Genomic DNA, 18,035 nt, shown 5'->3' on the forward strand with positions numbered 1-18,035 from the left:
CCCTATCTTCGGTTTCTGATTCAGCAAGTCTGGAGTGGAGCCCAAAAATTTGCATTTCTAACAAATTCCCAGGTGATGCTGACACTATTGGTCTTGTGATGTTCTCATGATGATCTACTGATATAGATTAAATAAATAAATAAATAAATGAATGAATGAATGTATATATATATATATATATATATATATATATATATATATATATATGAACTGGTTAAGTCCATTTTCCTTAAAGGAGTTTAGCTATAGTAAGTAGTGACCCTGGTATATCTAGTCACTTAAGATATGCAGCAAAAATGGATGCATATTTTTAGATATAGCTGAGTCCCTTCAGCATGCTGTGCAGTGTTTATGATGCATTGTAGGGAATGCAGGCAGCTTGGGCCTGAAATGTAAGAAGGCAGTTGTGTTGCCTTTCCTAACTTAAACTTATATTTTAGGACATTTGCCGCCCTATACGCCCTATGGAGTTTTAGGCTTTTTATCTCTCTAGCAAGAAGAGAAAAGGCAAAGTAAGGGGATTGGCTACCCCTTTTCTGATCAAATGTATGCGCCTGTCATCAAGGTGCTTGTTTCATATGAAAAAAAAATCCTTTTCCATTTCTATTTGACTTCCTGGTAAACTGGATTCGATTGGTCTGCATGTGTCCTTTTTCCCAGCCAGGTATATGTGGTATGATTGGACACATGGTCTTCTATTTTTAGACTATCACTGGTGTTACTCAAGGTTTGGGCTATATGATCTCCTTTTAACTATTAACATAGGATATCTACATTTTAGGTTCTCACAAGGGATTTTACTTTTGAATTCTCCATTTCCATTTAGAATATGAACACGTGATATTGCAATGCAGTAGGTCTCAAAATATGGTCCCTGGACTAGCAGTATCAGCACCATCTGCGAACTTGACAGAAATACTAATTCACTTGCCCCATCCCAGACCCTAAATACTGAATTAGAAAATAAAAGTGGGGGGCTTCCCTAGTGGCGCAGTGGTTGAGAGTCCGCCTGCCGATGCAGGGGACACGGGTTCGTGCCCCAGTCCGGGAAGATCCCACATACCACGGAGCGGCTGGGCCCATGAGCCATGGCCGCTGAGCCTGTGCGTCCGGAGCCTGGGCTCCGCAATGGGAGAGGCCACAACAGTGAGAGGCTCACGTACCGCAAAAAAAAAAAAAAGAAAAAAAAAGGAAATAAAAGTGGGGCTTAAACTATATTCGAACAAGCTCTCCAGGTGATTCAAGCTTGAGAAACACTGCTGTAGGGGAATGATTAAGCTAACCAGTCCTGGGACAAGAAAGGTAGTGAACACTACACACTTGGATTATATAGTACTTTGATCTCTCTTGCAACTATGTCATAACATTTGTGGAAGCATATCTTATATTCTAGATTTTTCTTTTGAAAGCAGAAATAAGAAACGACCATCTGAAGAGAAATACTACCCCACAAAGTAGAAACAAATGAGGACAATGTACATTAGGTATATAGACCAACTGTAAAACCCATGAGAAAATTCCTTCCTGAGAAGTGATCCAAAATGTTTATTTTGCCCAATGAACTGATGGGCTTCTTTTACATAGTAATGATGTTTGTAATAATCCATTTGTCCATTTCTAACTTGGTTGTCAAAGAGTTTTAGCAAATGTTTTACATTTAATTGAGTAAGTTTCCCCTTAGGAAACTGAGCCTAGATTTTCTAATATAATTATCCTCCCCAATTTATAATCCAATTCTTATCTCTTGTAAAAAATAATTTTACAGCTATACAGTATGTGGCTTTATTATAAAGAGCTACAAAATATTCTTGAGAAGAGGGTATGGACAAAGATAGTAAAGCTCTTCAAGGAGCAAGTCTAGTGCACAGCATGTGGTCAATACATGTCTAAACAAGTCCCTCATCCAGCTCTCGCTGCCTCTCCGACTCTCCGACGTTCCCTCCTACTATTCTACTTCTTGCTCACTTAGCTATATAACTACAATAGCCTTACCGTTTGTCAAAACACTCAAGAACATCTGCACCTCAAGGCCTGTGTTTACGCGGCTCCCTCTGCCTGGACATGCTCTTCTCCCAAACACCTGCACAGTTTTTGCCCTCCCCTCCTTCCAGTTTTGGCTCAAATGTTTCCTTCTCAGTGAGGCCTTCTCTGACAAGCTCTCCCTCATTCCTGAAATCTCTTATCTTGCTCTATTTTTTCCATAGTATCTGTTGTCTTCTAATATTGTGTAGCTGTTTATTTTCAATCTTCCCATTCCTTGAATGTAACCTCCACAAGGCAGGGATTTATTTTTACCTGTTTGCTTCCGGGTGTATTCCTACCCCATAGGGCAGTCTGGCTTGGAAGCGCTAACAAGAACTTGAATGACTGAGACAAAGTTTGCAGGAATCAGAATGCTTATATTTAACACGTTACAAAGCTTTCTTAAAAACCTGTCAAGACTTTTTCCTCCACAAAATGTATCACAATTATTGATTCACTCTTCCCTTTGAAAAACATCAAGTAAACATCCACTATGTGCCAGGCACTATACTAACTGCTGAGAACAAGGATGAAAAAGACTTTGTCCTTTTATGGAGCTCATAGTACAGTAAAATAGAAGAAACAGATTAAAGAGAATTTAAAACCAGAAAACCAAGGTATGTATAGGGTGTCTGGAACATAGAAAATACTAAAATTTAGCTCCCCTCCTCTCTGGTTTTTCTACTACTGGTCACAGTAAAGGAAGTAGTGGACATCAGAGGTGCAGGCTAGCATGGAGTAAGAATGAGATGGGCAGGACTCTAAATTTCAGACCAAAAGAGTAGATGAGATTATACAACTCTTATGCAGAAGATCATTATACAACAAGGTTAGCTGCACAACCTTGATCTGTAGGCTGATAAATGGCCCGGATGACCTCAGGATATTTTCTGGGAAGTATGTAAACTCTAAAAACATCCAAAATTAGGGATAATCCTGACATTTCAACAACTATGAATTTTAATGAAAACAAGAAATATGGGGTAGCGACTATCATTAAGTATTTACTAAAACACTTATTAGCCCATACTTACCAGCTGCCTCTTCTGTGGCAATTGCATTTTGTATGGCACACCTATACACTTCTTGACACATCCCCCCACTTTTGGTAACAGGAACTGGGGTCCACAGATGGATTAGATGCACACGAGTAGAGAGTCAGTGTTCCTGGAATCTGTTAGGATAGATGTGGCATGGTTACAGAGGTGTACTTTTTCCTTCTTTCCAATGGTTGAAGGAGGTCCTCTGAAATCCACCTCATTTCTTTCTCCCTTACTGACCCCAGAGTAAAAAAAATAGGTGTTTATGGTTAATTGGGTACATTATTCTAAAATTTTGCTTTAATAAATTCTAAGAAGAAACAATCCTATTAAAAATTTTTACACATTAAAAGATTCTTTGGAAATACGTTATAAACATTTATCAAATGATCCCAGAAAAAGTAAATTACATTCTAAAGTAAATTAGTACTTTTAAAAGTCACAAATTATTAATGTAATTTCTTCAAAGTAATAATATAATAATTACATTTGTTGGGCATCAATCCACTAAGCTCAACAACTGTTCAAGGCACTTTACATAGACATGTCATTTACTTGAAAAAACTGAGTCTGAACGGATAAATGATTTGACCAGCATCACACAATTATAAAGTAGTGTAGGTGAGATTTACATCTACATCTGACTGAATCCAAAGCTCCTTCCACCCTGTCAAGTGTTTAAAAAATCAGTACCCCATAGGTTTTGAAAAGATATACTATGGATCCCACAAAATTTTGATTCAAATTGTTTGCTAAAATGCTTTCCTCAAATTTATAAATACACTCACATACATGTCAAATTGTAAAACACTGGAGAGCACATACACACTAAGTTATATTGTCAAGTTATCTCATTTTTGTGTGGAGCTTCTTATGTCCTGTACTTGGTCTTGATTTTCTTTAGGTCAGAACATACTCACACTAGAGTATACTGCTAGAGCACATGTTTAGCATGGTTATTGTGAAAGCAACTGAAGTTAAGATGCATCTGCTCAGTAATGCTCTGATCCTAAGAATTATATAGTAACAAGTGAGAGTCATGCTGTTGTCACACATACCTTATACAGACCTATTTTATGTTTTGAGTACAGGCATCCTTCAGTATCTGTGGGGGATTGATTCCAGGACTGCCATGGATACCAAAATCTGTGGCTATTCAAGTCCCTTAAACAAACTGGCATAGTACCGTTGGCCCTCTGTATCTGTGGATGCAGAGGGCCAACTGCACTTTCTTTTGGGTTGGGGTCATATCTGTGAGTTAATATGAATACAAATTTTATCTGTTTTATATATTGGTATTCCACACATTTTCAGTGGGGGAGAAAAATTTGCTGCTAAAACCACAGCACTATCAATGTTGCCTCTCTTACTTGGGAATAAGAAAGATTCTTGGGAATTGAGCTCCCATCACCAATTAAAAAAATCTATTTTTGAAGGATGCAAAGTTTCTTTTGCATGTAGGTATATGAAAATCTTTTACAAATTTATGGTCTACTGGGCATAGTTAGAATTTGCACCAGGAAATCAACTAGACGCTTGAGCATTAAAAGCATTAATCTTTTAAAAAATCCCATTACAGGGCAAAGGGTTTAGTTAATAATAAGTCCTAAGGAGAGAAAAAATTAGTGGGTGTGGGGGCAGGGATGTGGGATTAGAGAAAGAATGTGGAAGAAAAAAAACCAAGAAACGCCATCCTCAAAGTGTAAAACGATCAAACTAAGTGATACAGGGGGAAAAGTCCTAGATTAGGATCTGGGGAAAAAACAATGGCAACCACCACCAAGTTTGAGTAAGAGCTCTGCTTTGTACTAGGCTTGGGATGTTGACCCAGTTAATAATATGTACATCTCAGCTTTCTCACCTGAAATTTCTCACCTTTATTCACCCAGCCTGTTGTAAGAATCAAATGAGGTATCCTATTGAAAAAGATTTGTATCAGAACAAACCTGTAAGAATAATTGAGCGTGGGGAAGGGGAGAGAAGGTAAATCCTTCTCTTTCCCACTCTCATTGTCACAGACCTGTAAGACAAAGTACAGGCCCTACAAGCTGAATATTATTCAGGACAAAATCTACTAATATTGCTCATTTCTTTACACATTTCCTCCGTTTTTTCTCTTCAGCCTTTTAAAATTAAAATATAGTTAATTTTTGTGACCTGTTTATTGGAATTTAAGCAGTGACAAGCTGTGACAGCCGGGCTCAAAAATGCTTACTTCTAATACACTTTAGAAAACTTGTAGTAAAATTTCAAATTATAGTAGTAAGATAGAATTATTTATGTCACATTATAGAATTTAAAATTTCTGACTCCTGTGTTTTTAAATTTATTACGTTGTAATCTGCTCATTTTGGGGGTTTGGAACAGCAATATGACACTATGTCACTTACCTAAGAAAGCACTCTGTTGTTTCATAGCACATAGCCCCAGAGAACCTTTCTAAAAGGAAAGCCAAGAAATGTATTTAGGGACTTCCCTAGTGGTCCAGTGGTAAAGAATCCACCTTCCAATGCAGGGGACGTGGGTTGGATCCCTGGTCGGGGAACTTAGATCCCACAGGCTGCAGGGCAACTAAGCCCGTGTACCACAACTATTGAGCCCGCATGCTGCAAACTACAGAGCCCACATGCCCTGGAGCCTGTGCCCCACAACTAGAGAGAGAAAACTCACACACCACAACTAGAGAGAAACCTACGCACCACAACGAAGAGCCCAAGCCACAACAAAAAGATCTCGCATGCCTCAACGAAGACCCCACGTGCTACAACTAAGACCTGATGTAGCCAAAAAAAAAAAAAAAGAAAGAAAGAAAGAAAGAAAGAAATGTATTTAGCTATTTAGAGATATATAATAGGAAAATAAATACTTCATTCTACACCCAGTCCTTTTTGGACAATGGCTCTCATATGTACATTACCCCTGTGGAACATGCAAATTCAGACACACAGAGACCACACACAGCGTAAAACATGGAACATCACAGAAGAGACTGCTTATCAGTCAGCTTTCATCTTTTCAACCAAAGGTTTTCTCTAGCAAGATATGGCTAATGGATTGTTAATAACTGTTAACAGAGTTTGCTCTGTTTTCTGCTTATAATGACAAAGTGAAGGACAACCTACAAGGCTGTTATTTCCTATGGAAAATACATTGCCCTAGTTTGGAGACAATTTGACCTCTGGATATTTTCTTCTTACAAAAACTCAGTGAGTGCTGACACTGGGAGTCATGACTGTTTCAGATTAGCCAGGAAAGACTAAGTGGTAATAAACCTTTAAGCAAAAGAATAAAATAGCCTAATGGATTAGTGAATATCTACTAATCCATTATGGATTATAATTCATAATCCGTATGAATACTCTCCTAGATAATTCTATCTTTGCATTTGGTTTGAAGTATTTGCATGTGAAATTTTCTGTATGGAGGACAAAGAACAATAATATCTATCATTCTGTGAGCATGCACAGGGAAAGTACTGGAAGTAGAAACAAGAGACACAGGCTTACTACAAGTCTTTTACCGAAGTTCCCAAATCAGAAATGCCTCTTATCTACTTACAGATGTGTAGTAGATGGGGGTTGAAACTTGGACAAATCTAGGTTGGAGAATGATCTACTACTTTACTATTTTACTATTCAATGGAATATTATCCGTATACGTATTCCCAAGCCTATGTTTGCAACTACAAAAAAGCATAGGTTTAATTTGGAAGCCACAAAATACTTAGGTAAATGAAATCTTTTGCTACAAAGCTACTATCTTGAAACTCACTTTTATCATTATTTTTTACCCACTTATTATCATAAAAAAACTAGTTCTCAGATTCTGCACACAGACAGCTTTATGTAAAATATATAAACATTTGTCCAAATTGATACACAGATTGCATAAATATGGCAATTAAGATTGCATTTACAGATGTGCATGTACAATGTTGTGCAAATTATCACAATATTACAATTTCAAAAATTATTCCAATTGGAATCCAAGTAAAGCAATTAGTGAAAAAATACCCATGCAGAATTTAAATATCTCAGAACAAAGTTTTAAACATCTTCAGTAAAAGTTCACACATTTAAAATAGTTTTATTCATTTTATTTGTATATGTCAAAATACATTTTTATTTCCAAAATAGTGGGTTTTGCAACTAGTTTCATGCAGAAACAAGGTCTGCTCAATACTACCAATAAAATCAATATAGCACAGTAGCTGTTCAGTTTTAGATACAAAGAATAAATAACCTAAATACAAAACACTAAAATATTAGAAACATGTATTTAATCATTCTTCACAGGCATCCAAACTTCACAAATATAATCCTTAGCATGCCTAACTGTTGTGCAACCAGAACATGTTGCAGTCACTCAAACTGACCAATTATCTGTATATTTTACGTCCACATAAGACCATGGAAATTCTTTATATTCAGACCAACCATTCATACAGTTCAAATATAACCAAAAATAAAATTCCCACAACTATCCTTGTACCTTTAAAAATCAAGAATCCTGAGCTTGGTAGTAAGAGCATAACCTTATATCTTCATAAAACCAATCAAGAAAGAGAGGACTTAAAATCCTGCTTACCAAAACACCTTTTCCCAACCCCAAAGTAATCTAAAATAGGCAGTAGAACACAATGACCTTTTAAAATGAAGGGGGTACAAATTCACATTTAATATAGTATACAATACAATCAATAATACAATTAGCTACTATAAGCTTTACAATGTACAATTTATTCAAATGGCTGAACTGTTCAGTGGTTAAGGAGACAGTTATGTGCCAGAAAGATAGAGTATTTTTTGCATGGTTTAATGAAAATATAAAAGCTATTTGTCCAAATAAAAGCCATCTTCATATGTACTTGGTTTTGCTTTTTTTTAAAAAAAGGCCACTGAAATGTATAAAATGGTCTGAACATGATGGTGGTATCAAAGTCAATGCCTCTTCACATGGCAATAACAGTGCATTTAACACGAACTCACGTTAAGTCTGCAAATGATTTCATAGCATTACTTTGGCTAGCACAACAGTTATAGACAGCACTCAGATAAATATAGGTATGTGAAATGTGAAGTAATTACCTTATGGAACTTTAATTATGGTTGAATACTATCAAATGAAAACTGCAAATAAAAGTAAAAGCATTTTACAGTAGAAAACTTTTGTAAAGATAGGGCTCCACATAAACGTGTTATTTTAAAAGTCTTTATATCACATTGTTAGCAAATTTTGTTTTTAACACTATTATGGAGTAGCCTACTTTGCATTAACAGACATTTGAAATAAGAAAACAGTCAAGCATGCCATGTGGTGGTCTAAAAATCAAAACAATACACTTATTTATATATACAGCATCACTCAGTACCTGCTAAAATGAATGTGAAGATTAAAGAATCTAACATCTTATACTACAATAATAAAAAACAAACAAAACAAAAGTGACCAATGAAGGCAGAAAACAGGACTTAAAAGAATCTAATCTCAACTGACTTTAAAGCATTCATATAAGGAATAAATGCATATTGCACAAACAGTGAAAGCAAATGTTCCACCAAGCAATTCAGTTCCAGGTGGGAGACAACACAGCATTAGCCTAATATATGACAATGATCTCAGAAGAGCAAGTGTTCTTTTCTGTAAATGAGAAAGCTGTGAGACAGGAGAAGGGTCTGCCACATGAAGAGTTAGAAGGAAAAAATACAAACCCAAACTCAGATGAAAAGCAAAAAAAAAAAAAAAAATTAAATATCGAAAAACTGGAAACTGTGGCACATCAAAAAATGCTGAATAACTGTCTTCTGTGAGAGCTGAGTTTTTGTTGACACAAAAGTATTTATGTACAACTAAGGCTTACTGGTTAAATATCTGAGGCATATCTGGCCTTGAACACTTTCCTTATATGCTGGAGCTGTAAACAAGTTTTCTCAGTCATAAAAAAAAAATCTTCTCAGCAGCTGCATTAACATGAAACAATGGTCTTGATACAAGGAAAAAAAAAAAAAAAGAAAAACACCAGAAAATTAAACAAAACAAAACTCCTAGATAAGAGGGCATTTGGCAGGATATCCAAAAATGACAGTCTCCAAGGATTCTTCCCAGGCTTCCAGTGACTGTCAATTATGGTCCACTGGGTTACTAATATGTGCAATTCCAATTACTTGCTGCTTTTTCTTTTTTTATTTGGAAAGTTTGCTTATAACTCTGATCAAGGCCCCATTTTCATCCTTTAGCCTCTGGTTGTCTGCTTTTAGGTCTGGTAACATCTATGAGAGGAAAAACAGAAGAGAAAGTTTTAATTCAATAAAAAGATAAAATATGATTCTTAATAAATGTTATATTTTTACCACAAGACACATGAACAAGCTTTGTCAGTTATATATATTTCTAGTGACTAAAACATGTATCAGGAAGAACCCCCCCATTTGTGAAGCTAATTAGTTTAATAAATGATGAAATGAAAGGTTTATTCTCCCAAAGTTATCAATTGAAATGTACTAAATCACTTGACATTATGAGTCACGAGCACACCATATTAGAGCAGCCAAGGAAAGGAAGCCTATTTTTGTTAGGATAGGCTCTTAAAGGGAATTCCTTTAAGAGTTCCTGTCAGCCTAAATTAAGGCCTTTTGCTTTATTTATGTCAGACCTCAAACCATACTGTTATTCCACAAGAAAACCAGCTTATTTAGGGAAGTTTTGAGGGAATTAGACTTGTTCTAAATTATTAAAATTCCTTAAATGATTTACCTTGTACTAAGTTTAAGTGCCTAGTACAATGTCTGATCCAAGATAAGTGCTCAATTAAATGGTAACAAAGCAATTATTACTATCATTAGAATAGTATAAAATAATTTATAAGCCAAAGTAGTAAGTCTGAATTTATAAAAATATTCAAGCATAGAAAAATATAAGTAGTATTTGGAGTAAATAGAAAAACACACCCTTACATCCTGAAAACAAAACTATTTTTTGTTTTACAGACAAACTGAAGGAGGGGGTGGAATTATTATAAGTTAATTGGATTTTCTACTAAGAATGATTTAAATCACATGTGCTCTGCCAGATTTGCTTGGAAATGGAATAGCTTATATTTTAGACATTAAAATATACTTTCCAAGATATTTAGGTCTCTTTCCTCAGCTTTCAAAATGTACTAGGTTATCAAATTAGATAAAAGTAAAACTACTTGCAAAATTACCTTAAGCAAAATCTTTATGAAGAGTTTAATATTATGTGGAACCAATCAATTCTTACCTGTGCTCAGAATGCAGGGATATAAAATACAGTAATCTGAAGTTTATTAGGATAACTAATAAGTTTATTAGGATACCGCTGTTAATAGAGAACTACGTGAATATTAACGAAGATGGTTCTGACTGAAAATGACATTATTTTGAAAAGCAGATAATTCATGTTTAATCTTCGGCTTCAACATATATTAATTATGTGTAAAATACATGTTCCATTTTCTTTCTAGTAAAGAGTTTTAAACAGCCATATTTTTAAGTGCTAAAATATTCGTAGAGCCAAAATGTGCATTAGCTTTGCAAAAGTGCAGACAAGTCTTTTATCTAAATGCCTCGATCATTCCCTCAGTTTACTGCAGTTTATCAGTCACGATACACAATTAGTGACACTTTCTAACATTCTGAGAAGCCATGCATAATTAAACAGTTATATGATAAGCTCCAGACACAATGGCATTAATTTGTAAAAGTGAGCTCAAGACACGCTTACTAATACAAAAACACCTGCCTGGCTCTACTAAGAAGAAATGATGAAACTATAAATTATAGATTCACAGACTGCAGTTGCCTACAGAACCCTGAGCGCTTGGCTACCACTCTTGTCAAGGCCCTATTCTCAGTCAGCAGTCGCTCATTTAATTCTCTCAGAGTTTGAATTTGCTTTATTTGGTGCAGATTCTGCAGGAATCAGAACATAAAGAAATAGAAAATAAAAAATAAGAAAGTGGAAAAGAGTACAATGAAAACATAAAGAATCACAGATAACAAACGTAAGAAGAAAAAAATTAAGAGTCTTAAAAGAATATTCCATGAAATTTGCAAAAGTAAACAGTGTAGTTCTAAAATTCCTTATCAAACAAAATACACAGGCAAACAAAATCCAAAAACATTTTCTCCAAAGCCATTCAATAATGTTTTAATAAGAAACTAAATAATTCAATAGAAAAACATTTAAATCTTGAAATTCTAATTCTATGGGCATAATTTCCTATGCATTAGTCCATTAATTCATAATGTGATAGATATTTTATGCAAGACAATGTAGTAAGAGGTAATCAATTAACTATGTCATTCTTTTTTTTTCCTGAGAAGAATGTACCTTCCAATATTCAAAATGAACTTATTTTCACAGGTGATGCAGAGTTTGATAAACTGCACCTCTGACTGTCCACTACTCTAATGTCCTTTATTTTTATTTATTTATTATTTTATTATTATTATTTTTTTTCGCGGTACGTGAGCCTCTCACTGTTGTGGCCTCTCCCGTTGCGGAGCACAGGCTCCAGAAGCGCAGGCTCATCAGCGCAGGCTCACGGGCCTAGCCGCTCTGCGGCATATGGGATCTTCCCGGACCGGGGCACGAACCTGTGTCCCCTGCATCGGCAGGCGGACTCTCAACCACTGCGCCACCAGGGAAGCCCCTAATGTCCTTTATTTTCAAAAGAGAACATTTCTATAGTGATCCCTCCTCACCAGTTATTCTCCAAGGAACAGAGTATTTAAACTGCAACAAATAAATGATAAATCCCAAATCTTATAGTCATTATTGTCCAATTTATTCTATACCTGAACATCAAAAGTGCCATGAAAACTGATTAACAAAAAGATTTGGGTTTTAAATACTTTTCTAGCTCACCTAAAACCTGGATTTAGGAAGAAAGAAAAGCACAAGATATAGATAACTCACAAACTGTATAAGCAGCTTTAAGAACAATTAATGTAAACATAGTATCTGTAATGGTACTGTAAAATTTGAGTTTATACTGCAGCATGATTTACTTACTTTGAGCTCTTCTTCCATTTCAGATATTCTTCTTTCTAGAGCTCTTCGTTCCTAGGTGAATTTAAGGTACTAATGTTAATGATATAAGTATTATATTCTTAAATTTTCTTCTAAATTGTGAAATAGTGACACTTTAGAATAAAAAATTAAATCAGGAGCAGTGTAGAAAAAGATGCGATGCCAGTGATGTGTAAAGAGCTTTCCAAAATTTGAGAGAAATAAATATGAGGATCATTATTTTGTTACTTCCTGTAAGCTCTTTCTTTAAAGCTTTGACTTTCTGGTAAGATGCTACATAACACGTTTAAACTGTTTTTAGTTCACATAAAACTTAGGTTAGGGATAGAGTAAACCAATACTCAAGACTGAGGATTGAATAGAAAAGAAAAAAAAAAAGAAACTCACACAAAGATGCAATTACTCTATAGTGATAAAAAGCAGAAAAGCAAGAAGCAAACGTGCCTAAAATATCTGTACTTTAAATTTCAAAAGGATCTAAGAAATGTTCATCTCCTCCACCCACAATGTTAACTAGTCATTATTTGTCCAATTGACTTTATAGCTTTGTATTTAGTTTGATACTCTACATAGCATTAATGCAGTGAATCTAATGAAGAAGCAACTGTAGCATTTATTTTAAACTACCTTGTTTCAAAGAGTGATAGGCAAAGGCAACATACAGTATATTACTGCAGTGTACAGTTTTATTCTCCCTTAAATAATAAGCATTCTAAGGTGTTATGCAAAAAGCAAGCAGCAGTAATTAATGTGCTTAAAACTTTGGTTAGGTCATACCGCCCAGAAGATACTGACTCTTGCCGGTCACCTTTCAGATACAAACCATTTAAATTTAGTTTAATCACACTGAAACTATTTCTAAGACATTCTTTCCCAGATTAATAATTAATGTTGATATTTAGTAAAGCAGTACATTTACTGTAAATGTTAACGTTTTTAGAGTATGTGATTTTAAAAAATAGATGAAATCCTACCCATAGTCTTATAAGTACTGTGTTATTCTACTATTAGCATGTTTAAACATTATTACACAGACAAAAATGTTACTTTTGATAAACAGACCTTTCTCCTATTTAACAATACATCCATGACACATTCATAAAACCACTGCACTTCTCAAAATATTAGGACATATAATATTATATTTGATCCTCATAACTTTGTGAAATATCAGCAACAGCATTATTTCCTCCAACTGACAGGTAACAACCCCATCATTCTCAATTTTATTATGTGCCTTCAAGATTTTAACTATGTAGTGGTAAAGCAAGACAAGAGCACTATACTGAACTGCCTCACTGCCAAACTGACAACTGTAAAGTTGCAGGAAATTTCTTATATTTAACAAATAAACTTATTACCATTTAAAAATATGGTTAAGAGAAAAAAAATGCATATAAAGTGCTTAATTCAGTGCCTGCCTGGTATGTAAAAGAGTGCTGAATAAAAGTTGGCAGTTATTATTAATACTAGGATTACCAATGTCTGTTAAACTGAAAGTAGATTAGCTACTTCATAATTTATCTGCATTTGACAGGCAGAAAGAGGAGGTCAGGTGAGAATGTCAGAATATGAACATGTATATATTGTAGGTGTATAAGCCTAGATGAAAAAAAAAAGATAAACATTAAACTGTCACTTATCTCTACATGATAGGGAGATTTTATTTTCATCTTTTGTTAAAATTTTTGTAATAAATACATTACTTTCACAAAAATAAAATATTCTGAAAAATGTGACTATCTCAAAAATAAATAATATTTTGATTAAGTATATGGTTATCTATGTCTTTCATCTCAACTATTAGTATGGATAAAAGAGAACTGAAAACATTTCTTTACTGTTTCACATATCTTGGATGTAAAATTCAGTAAGTTATACTGTGGTATAATAATCAACATTAAATTTAATAAAATAAGTGATTCCAAATTTTTAGCAATTATAAGTTAGATCAATAGTTTTTTAAATGGCCCAGAACAACGATTTTTAAAACCTCATGAAATCATAATAAAACTAGGAGTTATTATACGTTACAATTTAGTAAATGACATAGACATTAACTGTTATGTTTATATATTTGGTATTTTTATCATTTCTCTCCTTTTTTGGGGTGAACAAGGTAAATTTTTAAAATGGAATGGAAGAAAATATTCTCATATCAAGTGCTCTTGACTATTTATTCTTCGATCTAGAGATCAGAGCTCCACAGTATGTAATTTCTTCTCTGGCTGAAACCTTGAAAATCTAGCCACTGCTCAGCTGTACTACAGGTACTCTTTGAGTTAATTTTTCCATTAACTTTTGATCATTTATAGATCTTCAACTGCTCAGACTAAACTTGTGGAGTTTTTCTTATGCCCACTGCCAAATCCCTGGGCAATAATAATAATAAAAGGAGAAACATACAAGTGAATATATCACGGCCAGATAAAAAATTGCAGAAAGACATAAAATGGTAAAAGGATTTTCTTGTAATCTTTTTTTTGTTTGTTTTAGAAGAGCCTACTTAAGTTAAATATTTAAACTCAAAATTAAATAAAATATTGTTAAATTAACTTTAAAAAGAATTTGAAAATTTGGTCCCCAGATCTTTAAAAACTTTAAGAATGGAAGTATTTTAATTTTGTAAAGAATTAAACTAAATGTATAGATGATTAAAGTGTTTTAAGTATATCACCACAGAAAATCAAAGAGAGATAAATGGCATTTTAAAAATATCAGATTCACTATCACAATGTGTATATTTCATAATTAAGGCAAGATTTTTTTTGTACATTAAAAGAATAACATGGTAAATTAAATTTAACAAGGTAATTTCACCCCATAAGACTCTATAAAGAAGATAAGCTAGAAAACATTCATAATCAAATTATTGAATATTAATTTAAACTAATTAAAACTACCATCTATAAGAACAAAACTAAAGAAAACCAAAAAACCTACCATTGCTTATATAAAAAACAAAGGAGGAAATTGATTACTTATTCAGTAAGATGGACACTTACCCTTTTTTCCATTTCCAGTAGTGACCTATCAGCAAATCTTTCTTGTCTCTGCAAGGAAGTAAGAAATATAGAAGAGATGTAACTGCAATAAAGATGGGGAAAGGGAGAGGACCACAGTAACTCTCCTCTACTGGTATTCAAAGAAATCACACTATTCAGGAGTAATACACAGGTGTAAGCAAAGAACAGAGAAAACAGGATTTCTACTGAAATAATAAAGAGTTAGAGGAATGCTTAGGAATACAATGGTCTCCACAGTTCTCATCGTTTATGTATTGGTTTTCCTCGGGTCTTTACAGCTGAGCTGAGAGTAAGGATGGGTGAGTACTATGGAGCAAAGCCAAAAATATCCTAGTTTTCCCTCCGATGTTTAAGCTCTCTCTTTTCCTACACCAGGAAGAGTGGGTAACCTTAGTGCTCAGAGTCCACGACCTTGACTGAAATGTACTTTGGACCAGGTTGTGTGACTGTATTCATGCAGTCAGACTAGTAAACTGGCCTTTTGGTCCTCTTTCACAGCTACCTTAGTTTTGCTCACTCCTTCTCTAGAGTTTTTTTCCCCGATCATCCATGTTCCAAAATTGGTAAGAAGGTTCATATCCACTGTCACTTATAAGAAATCCTAGCCATATAACTTTTCTTCTGGTAAAGTCAGGTCTCATTTGTTTCTGCTTCTTGTACTATACAATCAACTAAAGTTGATAGACACTGAGATCTGGGGGATGAAAAGGGCCCTTGGGGTTTTAAGCCACATGCTGCACTCAATACCAGAGAGCTGTGCATATATGGGTATTGAGCACAGGACCAGTTAAAAAACAAGTGCTTAGTTCTCATTTACATTGACCTCTGTTCATACATCTCCCTTGGGATTCCTGGTCTATTTGCTGAAAATGAATTCATCAAAAGGCTCATTCCCTAGAAGCCAATCTGCTGAATAACCAATTTAAAAAATTTACCAAACATGGTTTTTGACAACTACTTAATAAGAATGCTCTGCTATGATCATTAACCACAAAATATACTTTAAAAAACTCTCTCTACATACACATATATGGTTCATCACTGATTAAGCACAACTTCACTGTTTACTTTGGTGATTTAAAAGACATTTCTTGGGACTTCCCTGGTGGCACAGTGGTTAAGAATCTGCCTGCCAATGCAGGGGACACGGGTTCAAGCCCTGGTCTGGGAAAGTACCACATACCGTGCAGCAACTAAGCCCAAGTGCCACAACTACTGAAGCCCTCACGCCTAGAGCCTGTGCTCACAACAAGAGAAGCCACCGTAATGAGGAGCCCGCGCACTGCAATGAAGAGTAGCCCCCCGCTTGCCACAACCAGAGAAAGCCTGCACACAGCAACAAAGACCCAAAGCAGCCAAATAAATAAATAAATTTATTAAAAAATAAATAATTAATTAAATAAAAACCATTTCTTTAGGGGACTTCCCTGGTGGCGCAGAGGTTAAGAATCCACCTGCCAATTCAGGGGACATGGGTTCGATTCCTGGTCTGGGAAGATCTCACATGCCGCGGAGCAACTAAGCCCGTGCACCACAACTACTGAAGCCCGTGCACCTAGAGCCCATGCTCTGCAACAAGAGAAGCCAACGCAATGAGAAACCCGTGCACCACAACGAAGAGTATCCTCCGCAACTAGAGAAAGCCCATGTGCAGCAACGAAGACTCAACTCAGCCAAAAATAAATAAATAAATAACATAAATAAACAAAACAAAACAAACCAAACATTTCTTTATATAATTTTCTCTTCTGTCAACCCTTTCAACATTCATATTTTTGTATCATCAGGGCTTGTAAACCAAGTTACTTTTTGACCCTTTTTTGCACAATTTCTTTTTTAACGTTATAGTATATAAATAAAGATCTAAATCATGGCCATCTAACTTGTTTAATTTATTTTAATTTTTTTTTTCCCCACACTGCACAGGTTACAGGATCTTAGTTCCCCAACCAGGAATTGAACCCATGGCCTCAGCAATGAAAGCATGGAGCCCTAACCACTGGACTGCCAGGGAATTCCTAATCTGCTGTTTTAAATGATTTTGTTTTTTGTGCTTACTCTTCCTGGAAAAATAGAAGTTAATGTATTCCCATTGCTTACTGTTAGAAATCAAATTCAGAATTTCAAATAAGATGAGACTTTCAGGGATTTCCCTGATGGTACAGTGGTTAAGAATCCACCTGCAAGGCAGGGGACACAGGTTCGAGCCCTAGTCTGGGAAGATCCCACATGCTGCGGAGCAACTAAGCCTATGTACCACAACTACTGAGCCTGCATGCCACAGCTACTGAAGCCCACGACCTAGAGCCCGCGCTCTGCAACGAGAAGCCACCGCGATGAGAAGCCCGTGCACTGCAGCGAAGAGCAGCTCCCACTCACCGCAACTAGAGAAAGCCTGTGAGCAGCAACAAAGATCCAACACAGCCAAAAATAAATAAATTTTTAAAAAGATGAGACTTTCAGCTAATTCTGATATACTTTTGATGTTTTTATTTTATTTTTAATTAATTAATTAATTTTATTTACTGTTTTTATTTTTGGCTGCATTGGGTCTTCAGTGCTGCTTGCGGGCTTTCTCTAGTTGAGGCGAGCAAGGACTACTCTTCGTTGTGGTGCGTGGGCTTCTCATCGCGGTGGCTTCTCTTGTTGCGGATCACGGGCTCTAGGTGGGCATGCAGGCTCAGTAGTTGTGGCTCACGGGCTTCGCTGTTCTGCAGCATGTGGGATCTTCCCGGACCAGGGCTCAAACCTGTGTCCTCTGCATTGGCAGGTGGATTCTTAACCACTGCGACACCAAGGAAGCCCAACTTTAGTTAATATTTTTGGTAAATATTCTAGTTAAAGCTGTTAAAATAACAATTGGTAAACCTGGTGAATTGACATTTGACAAAAT

At 35.3% G+C, this 18,035-nt stretch overlaps 1 protein-coding gene across 6 annotated transcripts in view; it reads right to left on the bottom strand.

Annotated features, from left to right (window-relative positions):
* Positions 1-7,143: 7,143 nt before the first annotated feature.
* Positions 7,144-18,035, bottom strand: part of PPP1R12A (protein phosphatase 1 regulatory subunit 12A) — a 150,909-nt gene continuing 140,017 nt past the window's right edge. For 4 of the 6 annotated variants that reach the window (XM_067697434.1, XM_067697432.1, XM_067697435.1 and 1 more), the window contains 4 exons: positions 15,122-15,169; positions 12,099-12,149; positions 10,824-10,993; positions 7,144-9,331 (listed from right to left, as the gene is read on the bottom strand). In XM_067697434.1, the coding sequence (XP_067553535.1) occupies positions 10,859-10,993; positions 12,099-12,149; positions 15,122-15,169 (234 nt within the window). In that variant the 3' untranslated portion in view covers positions 7,144-9,331; positions 10,824-10,858. The remainder of the gene's footprint in view (positions 9,332-10,823; positions 10,994-12,098; positions 12,150-15,121; positions 15,170-18,035) is intronic. The other 2 variants (XM_067697436.1, XM_067697433.1) reach the window with 1 other exon arrangement.

The sequence above is a fragment of the Pseudorca crassidens genome, chromosome 11, assembly GCF_039906515.1.
Source record: "Pseudorca crassidens isolate mPseCra1 chromosome 11, mPseCra1.hap1, whole genome shotgun sequence".
Lineage (NCBI taxonomy): Eukaryota > Metazoa > Chordata > Mammalia > Artiodactyla > Delphinidae > Pseudorca > Pseudorca crassidens.